Genomic DNA, 19,514 nt, shown 5'->3' on the forward strand with positions numbered 1-19,514 from the left:
TCAATAATATGGCCCCAAACTGGAAATAAAAATCTAAATATATAATATCAAGATATTATTTTAATTATGTAGTCAATATAATTGAAATTATGCAGCTATTAGTATTAGATTAATAAACATGGGCAATATCTAAGAGATATTTTAAATGTTTATGGCCAAATACTTAATATTCACACTATTCTATTTATGCAAAATACATATATTCATTTAAAATATAATATAAAATATATAATATTTATATAAAATCAAACGACTGAAAATTTTTGCTAAAAATAATATTAGTTTCAGAAATGGAAGCTAATCTTATGAAAAGATTATAATTTTCCAAAATAAAAGGAAAATATATGATAAATTGTATATCGTTTGGCACACCAGAATTCATCAAAAATTGGGCATTGTAGAATTCTGAGTTCATAAGTACTTCCCAGTCTTGCAGTAAATGTAAATAAGCATATAAAATAGGTCACATACATATTAATGGACTGACACATACAATGCATGTTCTTTTAAAATAAGATTCACTTTTAACAAATTTTTAATTGACCTTGTAAAAACATATTGATAAATGTGACCTAGCATTTAAAAAATTACAAAATTAACAATAAATAAATATATGTGTCCATAAGTCTATAATTGCAGCGTTATTTAATTATTACATTCCTAAGTGAAAGCTACAGGTTTTAAAGTTGTTTGATAATTCATTAAGATAATCCCTCTATCAGAGACAGCAGCCATTCTCCATGAGGGCAATTAGCTTTATTCTTTGTCATGTCCAAAGGGTCACACAGACTCTACCACCAGTTGAGTGAATGTGGCTTGCTTAGTTCTGTTGATCTTGCTTCTGTAGTGGCAAGAGGGAGCTACTAAAAGGTGATCTCACTTATATCCATTTATCAGTTGTTCTTGTTTTTAACAAAACACCTACATAAATACATGCACCTGCAAAGTGAAGGGTTTATCTCCTTTGTTTAAGTTCTACTCTTTTTTCTTTTTTTTTTTTTTGTAAAACTAATTTATACTCATTGTAGAAAAGGAAAATTCATACCAACTTCCCCTCCCCCCAAAAAACAGAAAGAAATATCACTCATGGTTCCATCTTATATGAACAGTCAGGGTTAATGTTTTGGTTTCTTTCATCCTAATTTGGGTCTTAGAAACAAATGTTTGTTTTGGAATCATAACATGGGTGCTGTCTCAACATATATATTCTTTAAATTATATTGTATCCCATGGCTGTGCTATTACTTATATATTCATCTTATTTTTGGTAACTGAGTTATGCTGATTTAAATTTTTTATGAATAATTACTAATGAACATCTTTATAAATATATCTTTGTCCACATATCTAATTTTTATTTACTGTTAAATAGAATATATTCCTAATGGGAAATAACTAGCTTGAAAAACAATAAATAACAGATTGACATTTTTCACTTTCCTTTATATTTTAAGCATTGATGGTAATAAGTTTTCTTGGCAAAGATGGATAGGTTTATCTTAATTTAGCATCAATTTTCATTTATATTCTGCCCTTGAGCCCAGTGTTTTCTTTAGAGTTTGTGGAGCTTCGCTCCCTTCCCTTTTAAGAACCATGGAGTCAGTGTTCTGGTCAAAGGGAGGTACACAGGCTCCGGAGCCAGATCCCCTGGGTTGGAATCCTGCTCCACCACTCACTCACCCTATGACCTTGGGCTAGTGGCCTAAAGGCCTATGCCTCAGTTCCTCATCTGCAGAGTGTGTATAAACATGGTACCTCCTTCAACGAGTTGCATGAATTCATAGAAAGTGACAATGCATGTAAAGAGCTTACAGGGAGCCTGGGCATAATAAACCCTACTGTAAATGTACCTTATTACCTTAGATTTTTAGGAGCTCCCTTCCATTCTAGTACTTAGTCTCTAGTTTGGCAGAAAGTCTTACTTTTCCCACCTTGACTAGGGTTTTCGGAGTTCTTAACTGGATCATGGTCTGAGCTGGAGGACCTGATCTTTACCCCTAATTACCTCTCTGGCTTGGTTTGTTTGTTTCAGTTTTCTTGTCCCAGATCAACACTTCAAGAAAGTAAGGTTTTCCTAAATCCCTTATATTTGACAGAAAAGCTGGAGGCAGAAACACTTCAGGGAAGATATTGATACTGAATAATATTAACACCCAACAGTTTGCTATTTCAGTACTTTCAAAACACTTTTTTAAAATACATTATTCATAATCAACCCTGTTACTTTATCAGGTCAGGAATAATTTTTCCTATTTTACATATGAGAGCAAGAGACTCATAGCAGTTAATTTATTGGCCTGGGGTTTCCTCATTCAGTGGTGGAAAGTTCAAGTGTTTAATTTTGGCTTTCTGACTTTCTGAAAAGAATGGTGTCTCAGTTGTACCACATTGAGTCTCCAGAATATATCAGTCAGCCTTTACTAGCGTGTGCTGCTGTAATAAGCAGCAGTGATTTATTTCCCCCCTGCATTACATATCAGAGATTACAGTTGCTATAGGTCGGCCTCCATCTGGAATGTACCATTCTCTTAGCAAAGAAAATACGTGAGAGCCAACCACTGAATTATGTAAAACTTCTGCTTAGGCATAGTGATATGATACCTGTTCACAACTCATTGTTTAAAACATATCGCATGATAGGGCCCTGGCCAGGTAGCTCAGTTGGTTAGAGCATCGTCCTGATAGGCCAAGGTTGTGGGTTTGATCCCAGTCAGGGCACATACAGGAATCAACCAGTGAATGCATAAATAAGTGGAACAAGAAATCTCTCTCACCTTTCCTCTCTCTCTAAAGTCAATCAATAAATATTTATAAATAAATATATAAAAATATCAGACTAAGAATAAACATATCACATGATAAACCTTGACTTGAATGGAATAGAAAAGAAAGTTATTTCCTAAAGAACAGTTCTGAAAATTGCACAATCAACAATGGGCGAAGATGTGTAATCATATTGCAGGGAAAGGGTGGAGTAAATAATTGAGGGCAATAATATAATATACAGTAGAAATTCATGAATCAAAATAGATACAGGGGAAGGCTTTGCAGTAGCAACAAAGTATAGCTATTCAAAGAAAAGAAGTAAATTATGGAACTTGGCAAAATTTACTCTGTGAGAAAAGAGCTCTCAATGATAATTCTGTAGCTTTTTTTTTTTAAGAGTATTCAGAGATTGGTGATTGTTGTTCCCTGTGCCAAAGAAGCTGGTTAGATATAGTGTCAGATGTGAACTAGCTGAGGGAAAGAGGTTAGAAGAGAAAGCTGTATGTACATGAGGCACAAGCGCTAAGTTGCTGACTTTGGAAGTTTAGACTATACTTTGACAGCCCAACTTTCTTTTGTAAGTGCTGAGTTATACTGGCTCCCCTTCCTATAAACTCCCTCAAGTCCTGAAGCCTATACAAAGTGCCTGAAATGATTTTTTCTTGAAAATGTAATAGAAAACCTACCTTGGTTCTTTCTTTCCCTAACCAAATACCAAGGTCACTGAACCTTAGAATAAACTGAATGGCTCACGGTTATATTTGATAGACTAGACACTTTGTTAGAATGTGGTAATGATGTAATGACAAGAACAAGGTCAATTGTTCTAACCCATCTGAGGATATTGTAGCTTCAATTTTCTGTGATAGACATAGACATTAACCCTCACCCCTCTCAACCACCACAATTACCTGAGGGACTAACCAGTTCAGTACAAATCCACCACCTGTGGACAAGTAACTCAGAGTGTGTGCTGAGTATACATTATTATTTCTCACTCACATAACAGTCTGAAGTTGTTCTTGGTTGACGGGCCCTCTCCTCCATATAGTGATTCGTGGACCCATATTTCTTCCATCCTATGGTTTTGCCATCCTCTACTATGTCAATGTCATAAATACCCAGGCAGCAGAAAGGGCAAAGAGTTTGTAGAGAAAGTACACACACTTCTTGATTTCTTGTAATAAATTCTGTAAAACACTTTTATGACATGTCATTTTTGAAATCTAGTCAAATGACCTCACTAATTTTAGTCACAGTACTCCCTGACTGGTCAGGCACCCCAACCCAGAAACAAGTCCATAAAAATGGAATAAGGGGCACATATTTTGATACCAATGCGACACCCATTTTCTCAGTAAAAATGTGTTTTCTTCTAATTTTCACCTTGGTAAGCTACTATATTTATACCTTTGCACTTTAAGTTACTTGTTAGCAGTAATAAAAGAAAAAGTACAAGACTATGTTTCCATAAGTTTAAAATAAAGAGTACTCAATGCTATTTCCTCCACAGCAATTAAATTTTTCACTTGGATGCAATTTCTCTGAAGCATCAATAGTTTGAACATACTTGAAACTCAGTGTATCAGGTTTACCAGTGGAATAATTTGTCTACATAATTCTCTACTTCTACTCCTAGGAACACAGTTTTAATAATAGCATCCAGATGGTCCTCCAAAATTAGAATAATTTATGTTCTAAAATTCTGTTTATAATTGATTTGTGGTCTTTGAAATACTATTTTATACATACCATGGTACATATGGCAATTGTCTTGATGCAATCCATAAGTCTATTTAACCCATCATCAAACTAAGATACAGGATATTTGCAATAAAAAATGTAGCAAATGTTGTTGTGATTTTGGTAATTACCATAAAAAACCTAGAAATGAAAAATCATTTTCTGAATATAAAATATTTAATTAAAAATGTTAATATATAATGCATAAAGCAGTTATTATAACTACACATACTTTATTTGATAATAGCTGGGTTTACTTTTTATTATTTAGTAAAATACAAGTTATGCTATTTAACATTTGGTTTTTTATACTTGTAAAAGTCCACATTCTATCACAATGAAGTATGGTCAAAGTTAACAGTCCCAATTTTTAAATATTTGCAACTCATCACCAGTTTTATTGCAATAGGTCCCTGCACACATCTACATTAATTCTGGTTCCTTATTAGGCTGCCTGGCAGCCATTTCCATGCAGAAACATGCACTATGAGAAATGAGAAATATCCATCCCTCTGAATATTAGCTACTTGTCACTCCTGGGCAATAACACTCATATCACTGAAGCCTGTGAACATAACTCTATATTTATTCTAAGTGAGAAAGTCAATGACTTAAGGAAAAATACAAGATAATGTAAGAAATCTCTTACCAAAATTCAATATATTAAACCAAAGTCTTTTCCAGAATTTATTACAAGAACCTAAAAAGAGTATTTAAGATCCAGGCTGTGGTCATGAATGTGAGTGGCTGGGATGCAGTAAAGGACAACATCATTGATAATGAGGAAGTTAAGGAAATGATAAGTCAGGGAGATGGAAGAATCATGCACATGGGTGTAGAATTTATCGAAAATAACCACACTGCTTGGGCTAGAGAGCACTACTCTGGACCGGGGCTAGATAGCAAGGATGAGAGAGGATATATCACTGAATATTATGATGGCTTATAAAGCAGGATATTTGGGGGAAAGAATGAGCATGTAATGACCCAGAAGCAACAAAGGGGAGTAAGGAATGCCCCAACCAAATCACCTTCCCTGAGTGATATGGATTAAGAGAATAAAAACAACCATCACTCGAGAGACTGGAGAGAAGCAATACTTTTAGAAAAAGTTTTAGTTAAGACCACAGGGTGGAAGGGGGGGAGGGCCTGGGAATACTGAGGAGATTATTGTGGAATAGGAGTTACAAAGCACTCCAAAACTGGTTTACAGGTGAGGGAAGGGTAAAAACCCGGGTGAGTTTCAAGGAAATTCAGAGTATTCTGCTTGCTATCTCAGTAGAATATTTAATGTCAGAGCTACATCACTTTGGAAGCTGACTGATGATTATAGGTATAATCTGGTGACTTTAGTCTCAACAGAACAACACAGGGCCCCAGTAGGAAGACTCAGTCAGATGCCATTGGGTCAGGCCACTCAGGACCTAAGCAGTGGTCCAGTTGACCTGAGTGGGGACAAAATGAGCCATCTGCATCCAGCATATCAATGTAGCCAATCATGGTGCTATAGTTTTTGGAAGGAGGGAAATCGGAGATGACCTTTGGGTTCACTATCCCAGGAGATTTAAATGCTTGGGATTTCTGATTGATGCTTGGCTCTAGAATATGCTTTACAAGTTTTTTGGTTCTAGCTCATGTCTCACAAGTTTCTTGTTTTCAGAACTCATATTCTTGGCAGGACAACCAGGAGAATAATATGAATGTCAAGAAATGGTCCTGGTGGTTGGCTCAAACCAGCTGGGAAGGGCCTTGGGTTAGTTTCTCCTGGAAGATTGTACAGGAGGCTCCTCTCCTTCACCCTCTGCATTAACCTCTTCAGGTGCCTGGTCATGGTCATCTTAAAACACTGCTAGATGTTTCATTCAGAGTAAGAAGATGTGTAGTGAGACCTAGAAATGTGAGCTTGCTGAAAGCATTCTCCACCTTCCACTGGTTGATATTTGACACTCACAACTTCTTCAGGTTGTGATTGCTGGGTATTTCAATGTCTGGGACCCGTTTGAATAGTTCTGTCTTTTCCTGAGAGCTGTCATTAGCACAAAGAACTGAATCTTCACATGAGATACTAGATGCCAATTTGTGTGATCAGTACACAGTGTAGCAGATTACTTGTCTGACATTAGCAGCATGCTTTCACCATGGTTTGGCATGATGACTGGGGTATGTCACCATATGTATGGGTAAAGTTTAATTTTCCTGAATGCTTCAACCATAGCTGGCATTCAGGCAGACTCATGTGTGTAAATCAGACACCACAGGGGACCAATATACAAAGTCTAAAACAATGTTAGATCTGAGGCTTTTCCTCCGTAGAAATCTACCTACCTTAACCTTCATCTGTATCTTTTACAGAATAAGACTTCTTATACCCAAAGATATTCTTCTATAGATTGTCTCAGAAATGATTATGTGATGAGTCTAGAATTGCCAGGATAGAGGCATGTATGTGACAAGAATAGGTAAAATTATATCTGAGGCAAGGGTGTCATGATCCCTGAGTTATGGAAGATGCATTCATCAGGGCCTGGGAAACAGAGAGGGGTATGTCTTTGAGGATGAGTTGGGTGTGGAACTGTCACCCTTTCGGACAGAGTTACATTACATCTCCCCAACTCACCTAATTTTATGGCTAATCTTAGTAAAGGGAGCAGTCTTAATATTCAGGCTCCCCAAAGATAGTCCATGGATAAGGGGTGAGCGGAGATCCCTCAGTACAACTCTAATTAGTCTTTTCAGCACCCAGTATTTGTGGTTCCCAGTTTGCCTGCCTACTGTGTTGTCAATAGCCTGTTTCTGGTGGCTACGTGCTGACAATTTGTCTTCTGATTCAGGAGAGTCCCTGTCCCTCTTGGTAGTCAGCGATTCATTCAGGTACTTCTCTGCTCTGGCCAGTGCAAACCCAATCTTAAGTATCTTCATTTAATAAGATTACTTTATCCAGCTTTTTAGGTCCATATTTCTGGGAAGATGATTCTGTCAAACTCAACAAGATAGTTCTAAGAAAGTCAGAGCTTCTTGAGGATCCACAATGATGTTTTTTTATGAAAAAGGAAGATGATTGATAACAGCGGTTTTGAAGAGAATCCTCTGAATTCTCAATTAAATGTTAATTCATGTGCTTTAACTGAGTCTCAAATTTTTAAGAAGTGTAGCCAATCTCTATTAGAAAAAGGATGATTTTCTGACTTAGTGAGGATTCTAGTCATACTATTCTTGTACTTTCACCACTCTGTGTATCTAGGGGAGCCATATGGTGTGTGGTAAGGATATGGATTTCCAAGTCACACAGACCTCAGTTTAAATCTCGGCTGTATCTTCATGTTTGTGTGACTTTGAAGATGTTATTTAAAGTCTCCAAAATAGACCCATTTCTAACATATAGAATTATCATGAGAAAATAATATGCATAAAATATTTGACATAATGCTGATATCTCATGCTCAATAACTGATAAATATTATGGTTGTAATTATTGTACAATACCTCAATTTACCTCTTCAGTCAACATCAGAAAACTCTGAGATACTATTAGTATGTTTAAACACAAACCAATTGTAATCACAGGACTTTTAAAACTCTTTGAGTGATATTAACTCTGTGTTAGCCTCCTAGGGCTGCCATAACAAAGTGCAACAGACTGAGTGGCTTAAACAGTATAAATTTGTTTTCCCATAGTTCTGGAGGCTTGAATGCAAAGATCGAGGTGTCAAAAGTATTGGTTTCTTCTGAGGCCTCTCTCATTGGCTTTCACATGGGCATTCCTCTGTGCACACACATCCCTGGTGTGATTCTGGGTTTCCTCATCTCCTCTTCACACAAGGACACCAGCCAGACTGGGTTAGGAACCACCCTAAAGACATCATTTTAACTCAATTACACCTTTAAGTACTCTATTTCCAAATATGGTCACATTGACATGACATGTGAATTGGGGGAGGTCATATGATGTAGCTTATAACATCATTTCTCTTGGTTCTTCCTGTTTTAAGTCACATCATCAGGAAAAAATAGTATTTCTATAACACTTTATGCCAAAGTTTCTGCCCCAAGGTACTGATCTGATTGTTTTGGCTTTAGAAAGGGTTATGTAGGAAGTATCTAGTTAAGCAATGATTCAGTGCCTTTTTCAAAATTATAGTTGAAGCCATTTCCATAATGTTACCAAATCTCCTTCAATAATAGAATCTAAATAATAAATTTCTCCTCAAATTTTACTTACAACAAATCTTTCTCCAGACAATGATAACTGTAGGATTCAAAATATTTTCTTTTTGCTTTGACTGCTAAGGCTTTATCTATATCTATCTATTTATCTATCTGTCACCTATCTATTATAGATACATATGCAATAAATAAAATATATAATTATATAGTTCATAAAGTTTGTTCTTACAGTAATTGTTTCCTCTCCCTTGCTTCTTTCTAAAAAATTTTAAGCTTTTGTTATTTGTTCTCTTCATATGTGTGTATATATATATATATATATATACACACACATATATATATACATTGCACTTATTATGTTTTGTATCCATTCAAATAGATACTATTTAAATCATAATAATTAAAAGTATCTTCATTACTCTTATTCTCACTTCTGACTGTGCTGTTGCAAATTAATAAAGGGCTAAAAGACAGCATTGAAGCAGGAGTCCATAGAGGGAAACTTTAAGAAAATTACCTGTAAAAGAGAAACCAATGAACAGTTAGCAAGTAGATGCCTCATTTTCATTTGCATATGTCACAGCAGAAAATTCAACACTATTGTTTGAGAAATTATTTTTATTATGTTTCTATAAATAGTATTTATGTAGAATAATTGAGAATTAAAGACTACATTTTATTTAATAATGCTTTACTTTAAAACACCTACTTCATAAACTATCAGACTTTAATAAAAAACAACTATTTACTAATGCAAATATTAAATATCATGTATGTTTAATTATAAGCACTTACTATAAGTCCAATATGTATTCTTGCTTCTTTAGAGGATCTTGAGTTTCCTTACACTTGTCCTTTCTTATCCTTAGCAAAGCTGATATTCTGCTTGTGGTCTGGTGCTTTATTACTCTCTGCATCTGATTGCCACCATTCCCAGTAAGTCCAAGGTTAAGAATTCAGACCTCACTTGTGAACCTGCCCTGCTGCATCACCCTTTGATTTGTCTCTTTATTTTGCTATCACATGTGTCCTGGCCAAATGAGATGCTGCATATGGATGGGAGCAAACCCACCTTCATCCCCACTAATGGAAACACAATGCAATGTCTCTGACCTGTGGATGGGTCAGCAGCACTGTGATTGCTGCCTACAGGACAGACACAACACTCACGATAGTGATTTTTCCAGGAATGAAAGTAGACAGATTCTTTGAATGTGCTGACTCTAGAGTTTCCCATAAGTATAAAACATATTTACTTATGAATAAATATTTTGTGACTGTGTGTGTATGTGTGTGTGTGTGCTGCTAAAAAGGCTAAAGTACTTGAGGCTCATTTTGAGAGAACAGTATTGTTAAGTCTTTATTGTGTGAGGAATGGAGGACTATGAATAGAGAAACATGATCAAGGTTAATTAATGACAATAGGTATTGCTTATTGATTACTATGTGCCAGGCACTGTGCCAATATGTTACATGCATTGTCTCCTTAAATCATTTGAGCAAAGTCTATGGAAGCTTATAAATAGTGTGAGTGCATTACCCTCAGTTATACAGCTCTTACGTCGGGGAGGGATTCAAGGCTGAGCCCAGAGAACTTATATTCCCAAAATGAAGTCCATTGGCTTTTAATTTATATTGTTTTTTGCTAAGCTGAGAACAAAATGGCCCATTATTGACATATTTATAGTTTAAAAGAGCATCATATTTATCTATCCAAGGGTTTCTGTCCCAGCCTAGATGTTGATTTGAGGTTTAATGGGGCCCTCAAATTTTCTATTTTCTAGCTTTAGGATCTGATTTATTGTTTTTCTCTTGAAACTACATGGGTTATTTTCTTTAAGTGCTAAATTCAAGAGTAAGTACCTTCACCACCTCAAAGAATATAAGAAATGTATATCATCCAGGCAGTATTATAGGTGTTAAGTTTATAGCAGTAAACAAAACAGGTAAAAATTCCTGCACTCATGGTATTCTTATTATAGTTGAGGGAAATAGACAATACATAAATTAAATTAGTAAAATATATAGACTTTCAATGGTAGAAAATGTTAGATGCTGAGGAGAAACATAAAGCTGGAAATGCTACTGGAGGGATGGGGGTTACAATATTTAATACTATGTTTAAAAATGGTCTCACTGAGAAAGAACATTCAGGAAAGACATGAGGGAGGTGAAGGAGTTAGCCTTTAATATAAAGCCTCAAAGCAAAAGCATGCTTGTTATGTTCCGGGAAGCCAGTGTGGTGGGAAGAGAATGAATGAGGTAAAGAGTGAAGCCAGATCAGTTCAGAGGACCCTGTAGGCCGTGATAGGGACACCATCGTAGGGAGTCATGATAGAGTCCTGAGAGTAGGGGTGACCTAACCTGGTTTATAAAGAATGGGATTATTCTGGCTGATGTGTTAAGATCAATTAGGTGATGGATGAGACAGAAAAGAACAAAAAGCAGAAGAGAAATCAGTAGGACAGTTATAGGGATAATCCAAATGAGAGATGACATTGGCAGGACTAATGGAGTACCATTGGGGGTAGTGGAAAATGACTTGTCTGAACAAATTTTAAGGTAGTATCATCAGGATTTTTCATAGAGTGAGAGTGTAAGAGAGGAATTTCAAGTTTTTTGTCTCAACAGCCAGAAAGATGGAATTAACAAGTTAAGGAAGACCCCTAGAAGAGCAGGTTTAAGAATGAAGATGGGATTCAGATGCTTGTTAGTTTTAGGTATATGCCAGACATCCAAGGGGAGCTGCAGAGAAAGCAATAGAATCCTGAGGGCAGCCTGGAACTTGTGAGCATGTCAATGGCTTTCAAGGCAGGGCTATCTACATAAATCCTGGGCCCCAGCAAAATATAAAAATGCAGGCCTATTTATTCAAAATTTATTAAGAATTTCAATACAGCGAAAGTAGGTCATGAAACCAAGTATGAGATTCTTCTGGGTGAAGGGACCAGTGTACAGGTAGCACAGCCAAGAAGTCAGTCCTGGTTTAAGGCCATAATTCCAAATGTAATGATCAAGAGAGTAATGTGGATAGATGATATAGATGATAGATGATAGATAGATAGACAGATGATGATAGATGATAGATAGATGATGATAGATAGATGATAGATAGACAGATGATAGATAGATAGATGATAGATAGATAGATAGATGATAGATAGATAGATAGATAGATAGATGATAGATAGATAGATGATAGATAGATAGATAGATGATAGACAGATGATGATAGATGATAGATAGATGATGATAGATAGATGATAGATAGACAGATGATAGATAGATAGATAGATGATGATAGATAGATAGATGATAGATAGATGATAGATAGATAGATAGATGATAGATGATAGATAGATAGATAGATAGATGATAGATGATGATAGATAGATAGATAGATAGATGATAGATAGATAGATAGATAGATAGATAGATAGATAGATAGATAGATGATAGATAGATAGATATAGATAGATAGATAGATGATAGATAGATAGATAGATGATAGATAGATAGATAGATGATAGATAGATAGATGATATAGATGATAGATAGATGATTGATAGATAGATGATAGATAGATAGATGATATAGATGATAGATAGATGATTGATAGATAGATGATAGATAGATAGATGATAGATAGATAGATAGATAGATAGATAGATAGATAGATAGATAGATAGATAGATGATAGATAGATGATAGATAGATAGATGATATAGATAGATAGATAGATAGATGATAGATAGATAGATAGATAGATAGATAGATAGATAGATAGATAATAGATAGATAGATGATAGATGATAGATGGATGATGATAGATAGATAGATATAGATAGATAGATGATAGATGATAGATGATAGATAGATGATGATAGATAGATATAGATAGATAGATAGATGATAGATGATAGATAGATAGATAGATAGATGATAGATGATGATAGATAGATAGATAGATAGATGATAGATAGATAGATAGATAGATAGATAGATAGATAGATAGATAGATAGATAGATAGATAGATATAGATAGATAGATAGATGATAGATAGATGATAGATAGATATAGATAGATATAGATAGATAGATGATAGATACTTGGATGCTTCAAAGTAAAAATGTTAGCGAGATGAGGAGGATCCCTTAGAATTGAAGAGAAGGAGAAACAATGTTAAAATATATGACATGAATTTGGTGATGGTTCATTAGGTCCAGGCTCAGCCAAAAGAGTCAGATCATTGCCTTTAAGGTTTGTTACACCCAATTGCCAGGAATTTATTAGACTTTGAACTGTTGCCCAGTGGGTTGATTTGGGGCTTCTACCACCCATAAGGCAACTCCATAGTTTCTCTGTGAATGTCTCTATCTTTAAATATTTATAAAATCACTTCCAGCAATTAATGGGATTTTGAAGTCCATTGACTGAAGCCCTACTGAAAAGCAGAAGAAAATTCATTTTGGATGCAGGTGCCACAGGTGAGGGAATAGATAACAAAAGCAGAGAAAGGCAGTTTTAAGCAGGAACGTAGCTTTCTAACTGGTCAGACTGTGTGCAAAGCAGCCGGATAGAACCTGGCTGACTGTAGCAGAAAGTGAGATGAAACCATCCAGCAGCACAAGGCAGAAATACTCAGGAATAAATAATGAATTTGTTTCTTCTCACATAGCACAAACCTGCCGTGGGTGATAGGTCAAAGACTCGGTTACCTTAGTTACTAAAGCGTTGAAAACATAACAGGTTGGATATCAGAGTTACAGGATTCTGTGTGCAGGTAGCTGGTTGAAGGAAAAGTCCGAGCTTCCTCCTTTGTATATAATCTCCCTCCTCACTCTCCCCTAGAGTCTTCAATGACTCGGGCCATGCCCTGCGTCAGTAGACCCCGGATGTGCGCAGATGACCCTTTGGAGAATGAAGAGGGAGCTGTAATAGGGCTCAGGAAAGATGTCATGTTAATATGCTCCTTTGTGCCAGAGCCTCCCTGGCTAAACCCGAGATCGTTTAAATCTACTCAGTGCATCTGATGGCTTCAGGTTCGAATGTCCATGGGGCTTGGAGGCAGAGGAAGTGACAGGCTATCAGGGCATGTAATCGAAAAGATGCTCCCTTTCCTCCAAGTATTAATATTTTGGAGTGATGGGGCAGAAGGTGGGGCATAAAAAAAAAAAAGATTGGAAGAAAGAAGTTTACATTAATACATCCCCTGCCACCGTCTGCATCTTTCAATGGACTGATGCTGGCTGTAGGGAGTTGCTATAACCCCTCCCACATTCTGGTGAGCTGTAATTTGAGAGAGATCCAGTGTGTTACTCCTGGACTGTAGCTCAGACAGTGAAAATGGCCTTGACATCAGCAAATAGTTGACTTTGGGGCATAATTTTATTCTGCCTACATTGAAGTAAGATCACAAAAGCCTTTTCCTTGACATCATGTAGCTAGATCATGGCTCTTAGCTATTCAGTAAACAAAACTGTCTGCTTTGGATACAAGCTCCTACGCCCCTCTCTGGTCCTGTATACCTGGAAGAATGCTTTGTTAGCATTCAAAGTTGTAGGGCAAATAGTCTTTGTGGTGCTACTACAATTTTGTGCCTTTGAGACATTTTATGAAGATTGTCATTCCACCCTATAACCCTTCTATGAGAAAAGTATTACTTCTCTCATTTCATAGGGAAGAAATACAGGGTCAGAGAGGAAAATAAAATCACACAGCTGTCCAGTTGCCAGGGAAGTTTTATTAGAGTTTGGATTGTCACCTGGTGGGTCGACGTTAGGTTTTCACCACCCACAAGGCAACTCCAGAGTTTCTCTGTAAACCTCTTTCTCTTTAAAATAAACAACCATACACACACACATACACACAAACAACAAACTATTAGTGTTGTTGTTTCTCTCTTACATGGCTCAAATAATTAGAATTTTCTATAGATATACAAAGATCCATGAGTTTTTTAATAATTAAGTGCTCACTTTTAATCTTTTAATATAATCTCCCCATTTCTTCATAATTATGGGAGATAGTCAGAATCTTATAAGCCGTGATATTAAACTTAGTTCCCCTAGAATGGGAGTAGGTGGCATTTTTATTTCTCTGCTTGTTTTGTTGTTGCTTTCATTGGGGTTATGATATATATGACTTTTTCATTTTATTAAGTATCCAAAGATGAAGTTCAAAAGCTCAGTCTACTTACAGAGCAAGTCCTCTAACAAATGTTAGGCCACTGTAAGATTTTGGATTTTAAGGTATGATTTTGTATAGATGTTTTTCCTGAATTAAATTCACATTAAAATGTTTCAGAAACTGTTTTAAAAGAGCACATGAGTAAGATCAGCATTTTGGTGTAATTTGACAGCGGAGTGTCTAATGAAGAGCTTGGAACACTAAGCACAGTACTGTTTAATCTTAACGTCTGTTTATTATATCTTCCATTGAGTTGGTTTGCTGAAAAGATAGACTGCAGTAATATATTTAATGTGAAACTAGCAGTCCAGAATTTTTTTCATGCCTGATATTTAGCAAGATTAAATTTACTATATATTACAAAAATGAGTCTAAATCATTTCTGAATTGAATAATAGAAAATTATTTATATTTAAGGTAGCAGAGAAAATTTACAAGGTTTTTCAAGATACAAAGGCATTTATATATTACTTGAGCTAGTACTGTACATTTTAGGAAGACCAGCAGATTAACACATATCGATGTAATCCAGCTAGTCAGAGTGGTGTTCCTGTCATTACAGGGCCGTTTGGCCTCTGGAGGTCTCTTTGAATGTTTGCTGTTTGTTTGTGTAAGCTAAATTGACTCGCAGCATCTTACTAGGACAAAACTGATGGTTACCAACCTGAGTGGCTTTGGAATATTTACCAGTGTGATTTGCATTTGGCTATAGCCTTTCCTTACCTTTGTTTCCTTTGCCTGCAGCACATTTTCTACATAGCAATGTTACCTGGAGAGTAACTAGGGATTCAGAGAGGATTAATCAACATGAGAAGTTTATGAGTAGTCCTATAAGTTGCTTAAAAGTAGGTGGCAAAGCTTAGGGAGATTTATGAGGTTTAAAGGCACATATCCAGTTTATCAGAACCTTCTAATTTTTTTTTTTTTTTCTTTTTTTGAGTGGGGCACTTGGTTTATTTCTGATGCAGTGACTCCAGGACAGTGGCTGATTTAGGCTAAGGGGTGAGGTGGGGGTGAGGCAGGGCTAGAATTCCACTTTCAAGGGGGGACACCTCATCCTGAATGGACACAGTGCTGTTACTGCCCAGCACCCTGACCCCCAGAACTTGGTGCTGAGCACACATCTCCTCAAGCCACTGTGCATGGCCATTGAGTTGAAGGTGCGGATCAGAGTCACTGGAGGTCAGGTCTCACTGCTGCTTTGCGGCCAGCAGTGCGTCCAGGACTGCCACATTCCATCTTCCTTGTGCTGGCCCTGGCCTTGGATGAGAACTCCTCATTGACCAGGCAGGCACTGCCTTCTTGGGCAGGTAGGCCAGATCAAGGCAGTCAGGGCAACCAGGGGAGGCCTCCAACCCTCTTGGCTGGCTGCTGGCTGACGTGGATGGGTCCGAGGACTTTCTGGACAGGGGTGCTCCACCTCCCTTGTCCCTGGGCTTGCTCTGCACACTAAGTGACCCACTGGCCCAGTCCCCCCAAAGCAGCCCCGTGGTCTTGGCTGCGATCACTGGAGTGGGCTTGGGGGTGGCAGCGCTGGGGGTGGGGCGAGCCAGGGACTTCCAGGTATGGCCTGTTGGGGGGAGGGTGGCAGGGAGCTGTGGGGGGCAGCAGCTCAGGGTCTACCAGGCAGGGTGGGCAGTGGAGAAGGAACCTTGAGGGAGTCAGGCAGCCCCCCATGTGCTCGTCTGAGTCTGTAGTGCCAAAGGCGCAGGGGGGTGTCTGAGTCAGACAGTGTGGGCAGGGACTCACTGATGGACTTGGGCAGCATCTCCTCAGCCCCCAAATTACCTGCCCTCTCCTGGGACCCGGTGCTGCTGTCACCGGAGCTGCTGGGAAGGCCCCACGCCACGGCCTTGCAGTGCTCAAACTCACAGGCTGCACTAGGCACAGGTCCAAGTTATGCGGGAGGCCAAGGATCGCAGGAGTGGCGTGAAGTGGGAGGCTCAACCCTGCCTCACTCATGGGGACAGGGGGCAGTGACAATACCTGCTCAAAGGAGATGGACAGGGACTGTTCCTCCTCTGTGCAGTGTGGGAGCCCACCTCGGCGGGCAGGGAAGGTGTGGTCACCGGGGGGAGGCCATCTGGCCTTGATCCTTTCAAATTTAACATGGGGTTTCGTTTATTGGCAGGTAGCATGAGAGGTCATGATGTATAGTAATTTATCTCTTTGCTGATAGATGCATTAGAATCATGTCTCTATTGAGGCAGGTATGCATGGGCCTAACATGCATGAGCTCAACTGAGAACCTGGATTCACTTTTACTTGAAATGTCATCAACCATGTGTCATAGCCATTACTTAATGTTCATTTGACAGAGTGGAATATTATGGGAAGCATATTCTGTACAATTGTGTAGATCAAATCTTGTATAAGTCATATCTTCTTGAAGATATTCATATACCAAACAATGAGAAGTTTCTGAGTTATTATTGTGTCTAGAATCTTGTGTAGTTTCTTAGAGGTATATAAGAAAAAATATAGGTTATAGGCTCCCAAGAAGTTTATACCTAGTTGTACATTTCATATAATTTACTACAAGGTTTGTATAAGTGATTATAATCACATAGTTACACATTAGTAAGTGCTCCATGGTTTTCATTTTTCAATGTATTAGTGCTTAGCAGTAAAATAAACAAACATTATAATTAAAATAAGACTTCCTGGAGGAAGAGAACTTTGAAACAAACCAAATTTCCTATCCCCTTGTTGGAGGATATTCCCATACTCACAATGAGGCCTCATGCAAAAAGACAGGTTTAGTGGGAGATGAGCTGAACAGTAAACTCAGTAACCTGAGTGCTGTGATTTCACAGACAGGGACAGTCTCCTTACTAATGTCTGTGTTTTCGTGGTTTGGATAGTTCTTTGCCTCAAGACTTTGCTATCTGCTAAGAGGAGCTGTCTTCCTTAGGAAAAGGCAGTCCTGAGGCTGATTCAGGTATTTACTCTTGAAGTTGAATGTTATTTATTTAAAGTATTAATACAGTTTATTTCTTTATTTCCCATCTCCTTTTATCCCCTGTATGGCCTCTTCCACCTCCATCCACCCCCTTGAAGTTGAATGTTTTTAGATCCTTTATTAAAAGGGACACAATTAATTTGGGTCCTAGGATTACCAGATACAATCTGACAACTTTACATTGTCAGATTGTAATAATTTTGGAAGTATTAGTAGAGTGAACAGACATTAATGAGGATCATAGATATGCTGTCCGTTGGTTTTAAGGAATTGGACTTCATAAAAATACAACCATACCCCCATTTGCAAATGAGGATAGAGAAATGCTTGAGTATAATTCAGGGCAATTTCAACAACTATCTTCTCACTCAACTTTAGCAGAGAAGCTGGAATAATTTCAGAAAACGATTATGCTACTTGCTTTATCTTAGATCGGGTTTACCAACACTAATTTTTTTTTTCCTCCCTCAGATGTACATCCAAACAACAACACTTACTGTCTCCATGAGTTTAAGTGCTTCGGTGTCTCTGGGCATGCTCTATATGCCCAAGGTTTATATTATAATTTTTCATCCAGAGCAGAACGTTCAAAAGCGCAAAAGGAGCTTCAAGGCTGTGGTGACAGCTGCCACCATGCAAAGCAAACTGATCCAGAAAGGAAATGACAGACCAAATGGCGAGGTGAAAAGTGAACTTTGTGAGAGTCTTGAAACCAACAGTAAGTCATCCGTAGACTTTCCGATGGTCAAGAGCGGGAGCACTTCCTAATAGATGTACGTTGAACATTCTTCTACTGGTCTTGGGGACTGTGCTACATGGTTCCAGCGGCATGATGACATTTGCACACCATGAGACCATCATGGCTGTTAGAACCATTTGTTAGAACCAAATGATCTCAAGGTACATGGCTGTTCGGTAGAGCACAATCATGCACACACAATCTCTTACAAAGTGTGACACTCAGGTCTCTCTTTTGAGGCATTACAGAGCTTAAAGCTTGGAACTGTCTTCCAAATTTAAAATTATATTTTATTGATTAGGAACAATTCTTTAATCTTTGTTAGTTCATTATTGGTTGTTCTTTATAAAATTAATAGTTACTTAATATTTATGGACCATACTATCAAAGATCTTACACAAATAAATGTTATTTGGATATTTAGGGAAATGAGAAAACTGGTTAACCGACATGTGAGGTTGTTATAGTTAATACTTGTTTCCCCCAAGTAGTCCCCTTCATTGGCTTCCTTTGATCTTCCTTCTCGAATATGTTAAGATAATTAGAGCACTTATCTGAAAACCTCATGACCCTGAACATAGAATCTTCTACAACCCACCACTCCCCTTTTCCCTTCCCTGCAGTCCACCTCCCTCTTCTCTACAGTCCACCCCTGAAGACGCACATGATAATGATATACTGGTACCAAGGTAATCCAGGGGAGTTTAACTGCAGTTCATCTTGGTGTCTATGGAAGACTAGTAAATGGATTGAAGATTTATATTGTAAAAATACCAGAAAGCTGAGTATAGTTAGAACACACAAACAAAAATAACCAACCTCACAGTACTAGTTCTATAAATGGATCAGAAAGAAATAAAAGCTAAGGTACTTGCATTAAAGTGGCTTCCTGTCTTTTAGGAAAACAACATACGTATTTAGTAATTAAGGCTAAAATCCTGTGCAAGAAA

General features: G+C 37.5%; 1 protein-coding gene across 4 annotated transcripts in view; it reads left to right on the top strand.

The window, feature by feature from the left end:
* Nucleotides 1–19,514, top strand: part of GRM8 (glutamate metabotropic receptor 8) — a 688,454-nt gene that overhangs the window by 662,809 nt on the left and 6,131 nt on the right. For 2 of the 4 annotated variants that reach the window (XM_081148115.1, XM_081148113.1), the window contains exon 10: nucleotides 18,297–18,543. In XM_081148115.1, coding sequence (XP_081004241.1) covers nucleotides 18,297–18,543 — 247 coding nt within the window. Of the gene's footprint in view, nucleotides 1–18,296; nucleotides 18,599–19,514 lie in introns of all 4 variants that reach the window. The other 2 variants (XM_081148114.1, XM_081148116.1) reach the window with 1 other exon arrangement.

This window comes from Miniopterus schreibersii (assembly GCF_964146895.1).
Source record: "Miniopterus schreibersii genome assembly, chromosome: 9".
Taxonomy (NCBI): Eukaryota; Metazoa; Chordata; class Mammalia; order Chiroptera; family Miniopteridae; genus Miniopterus; species Miniopterus schreibersii.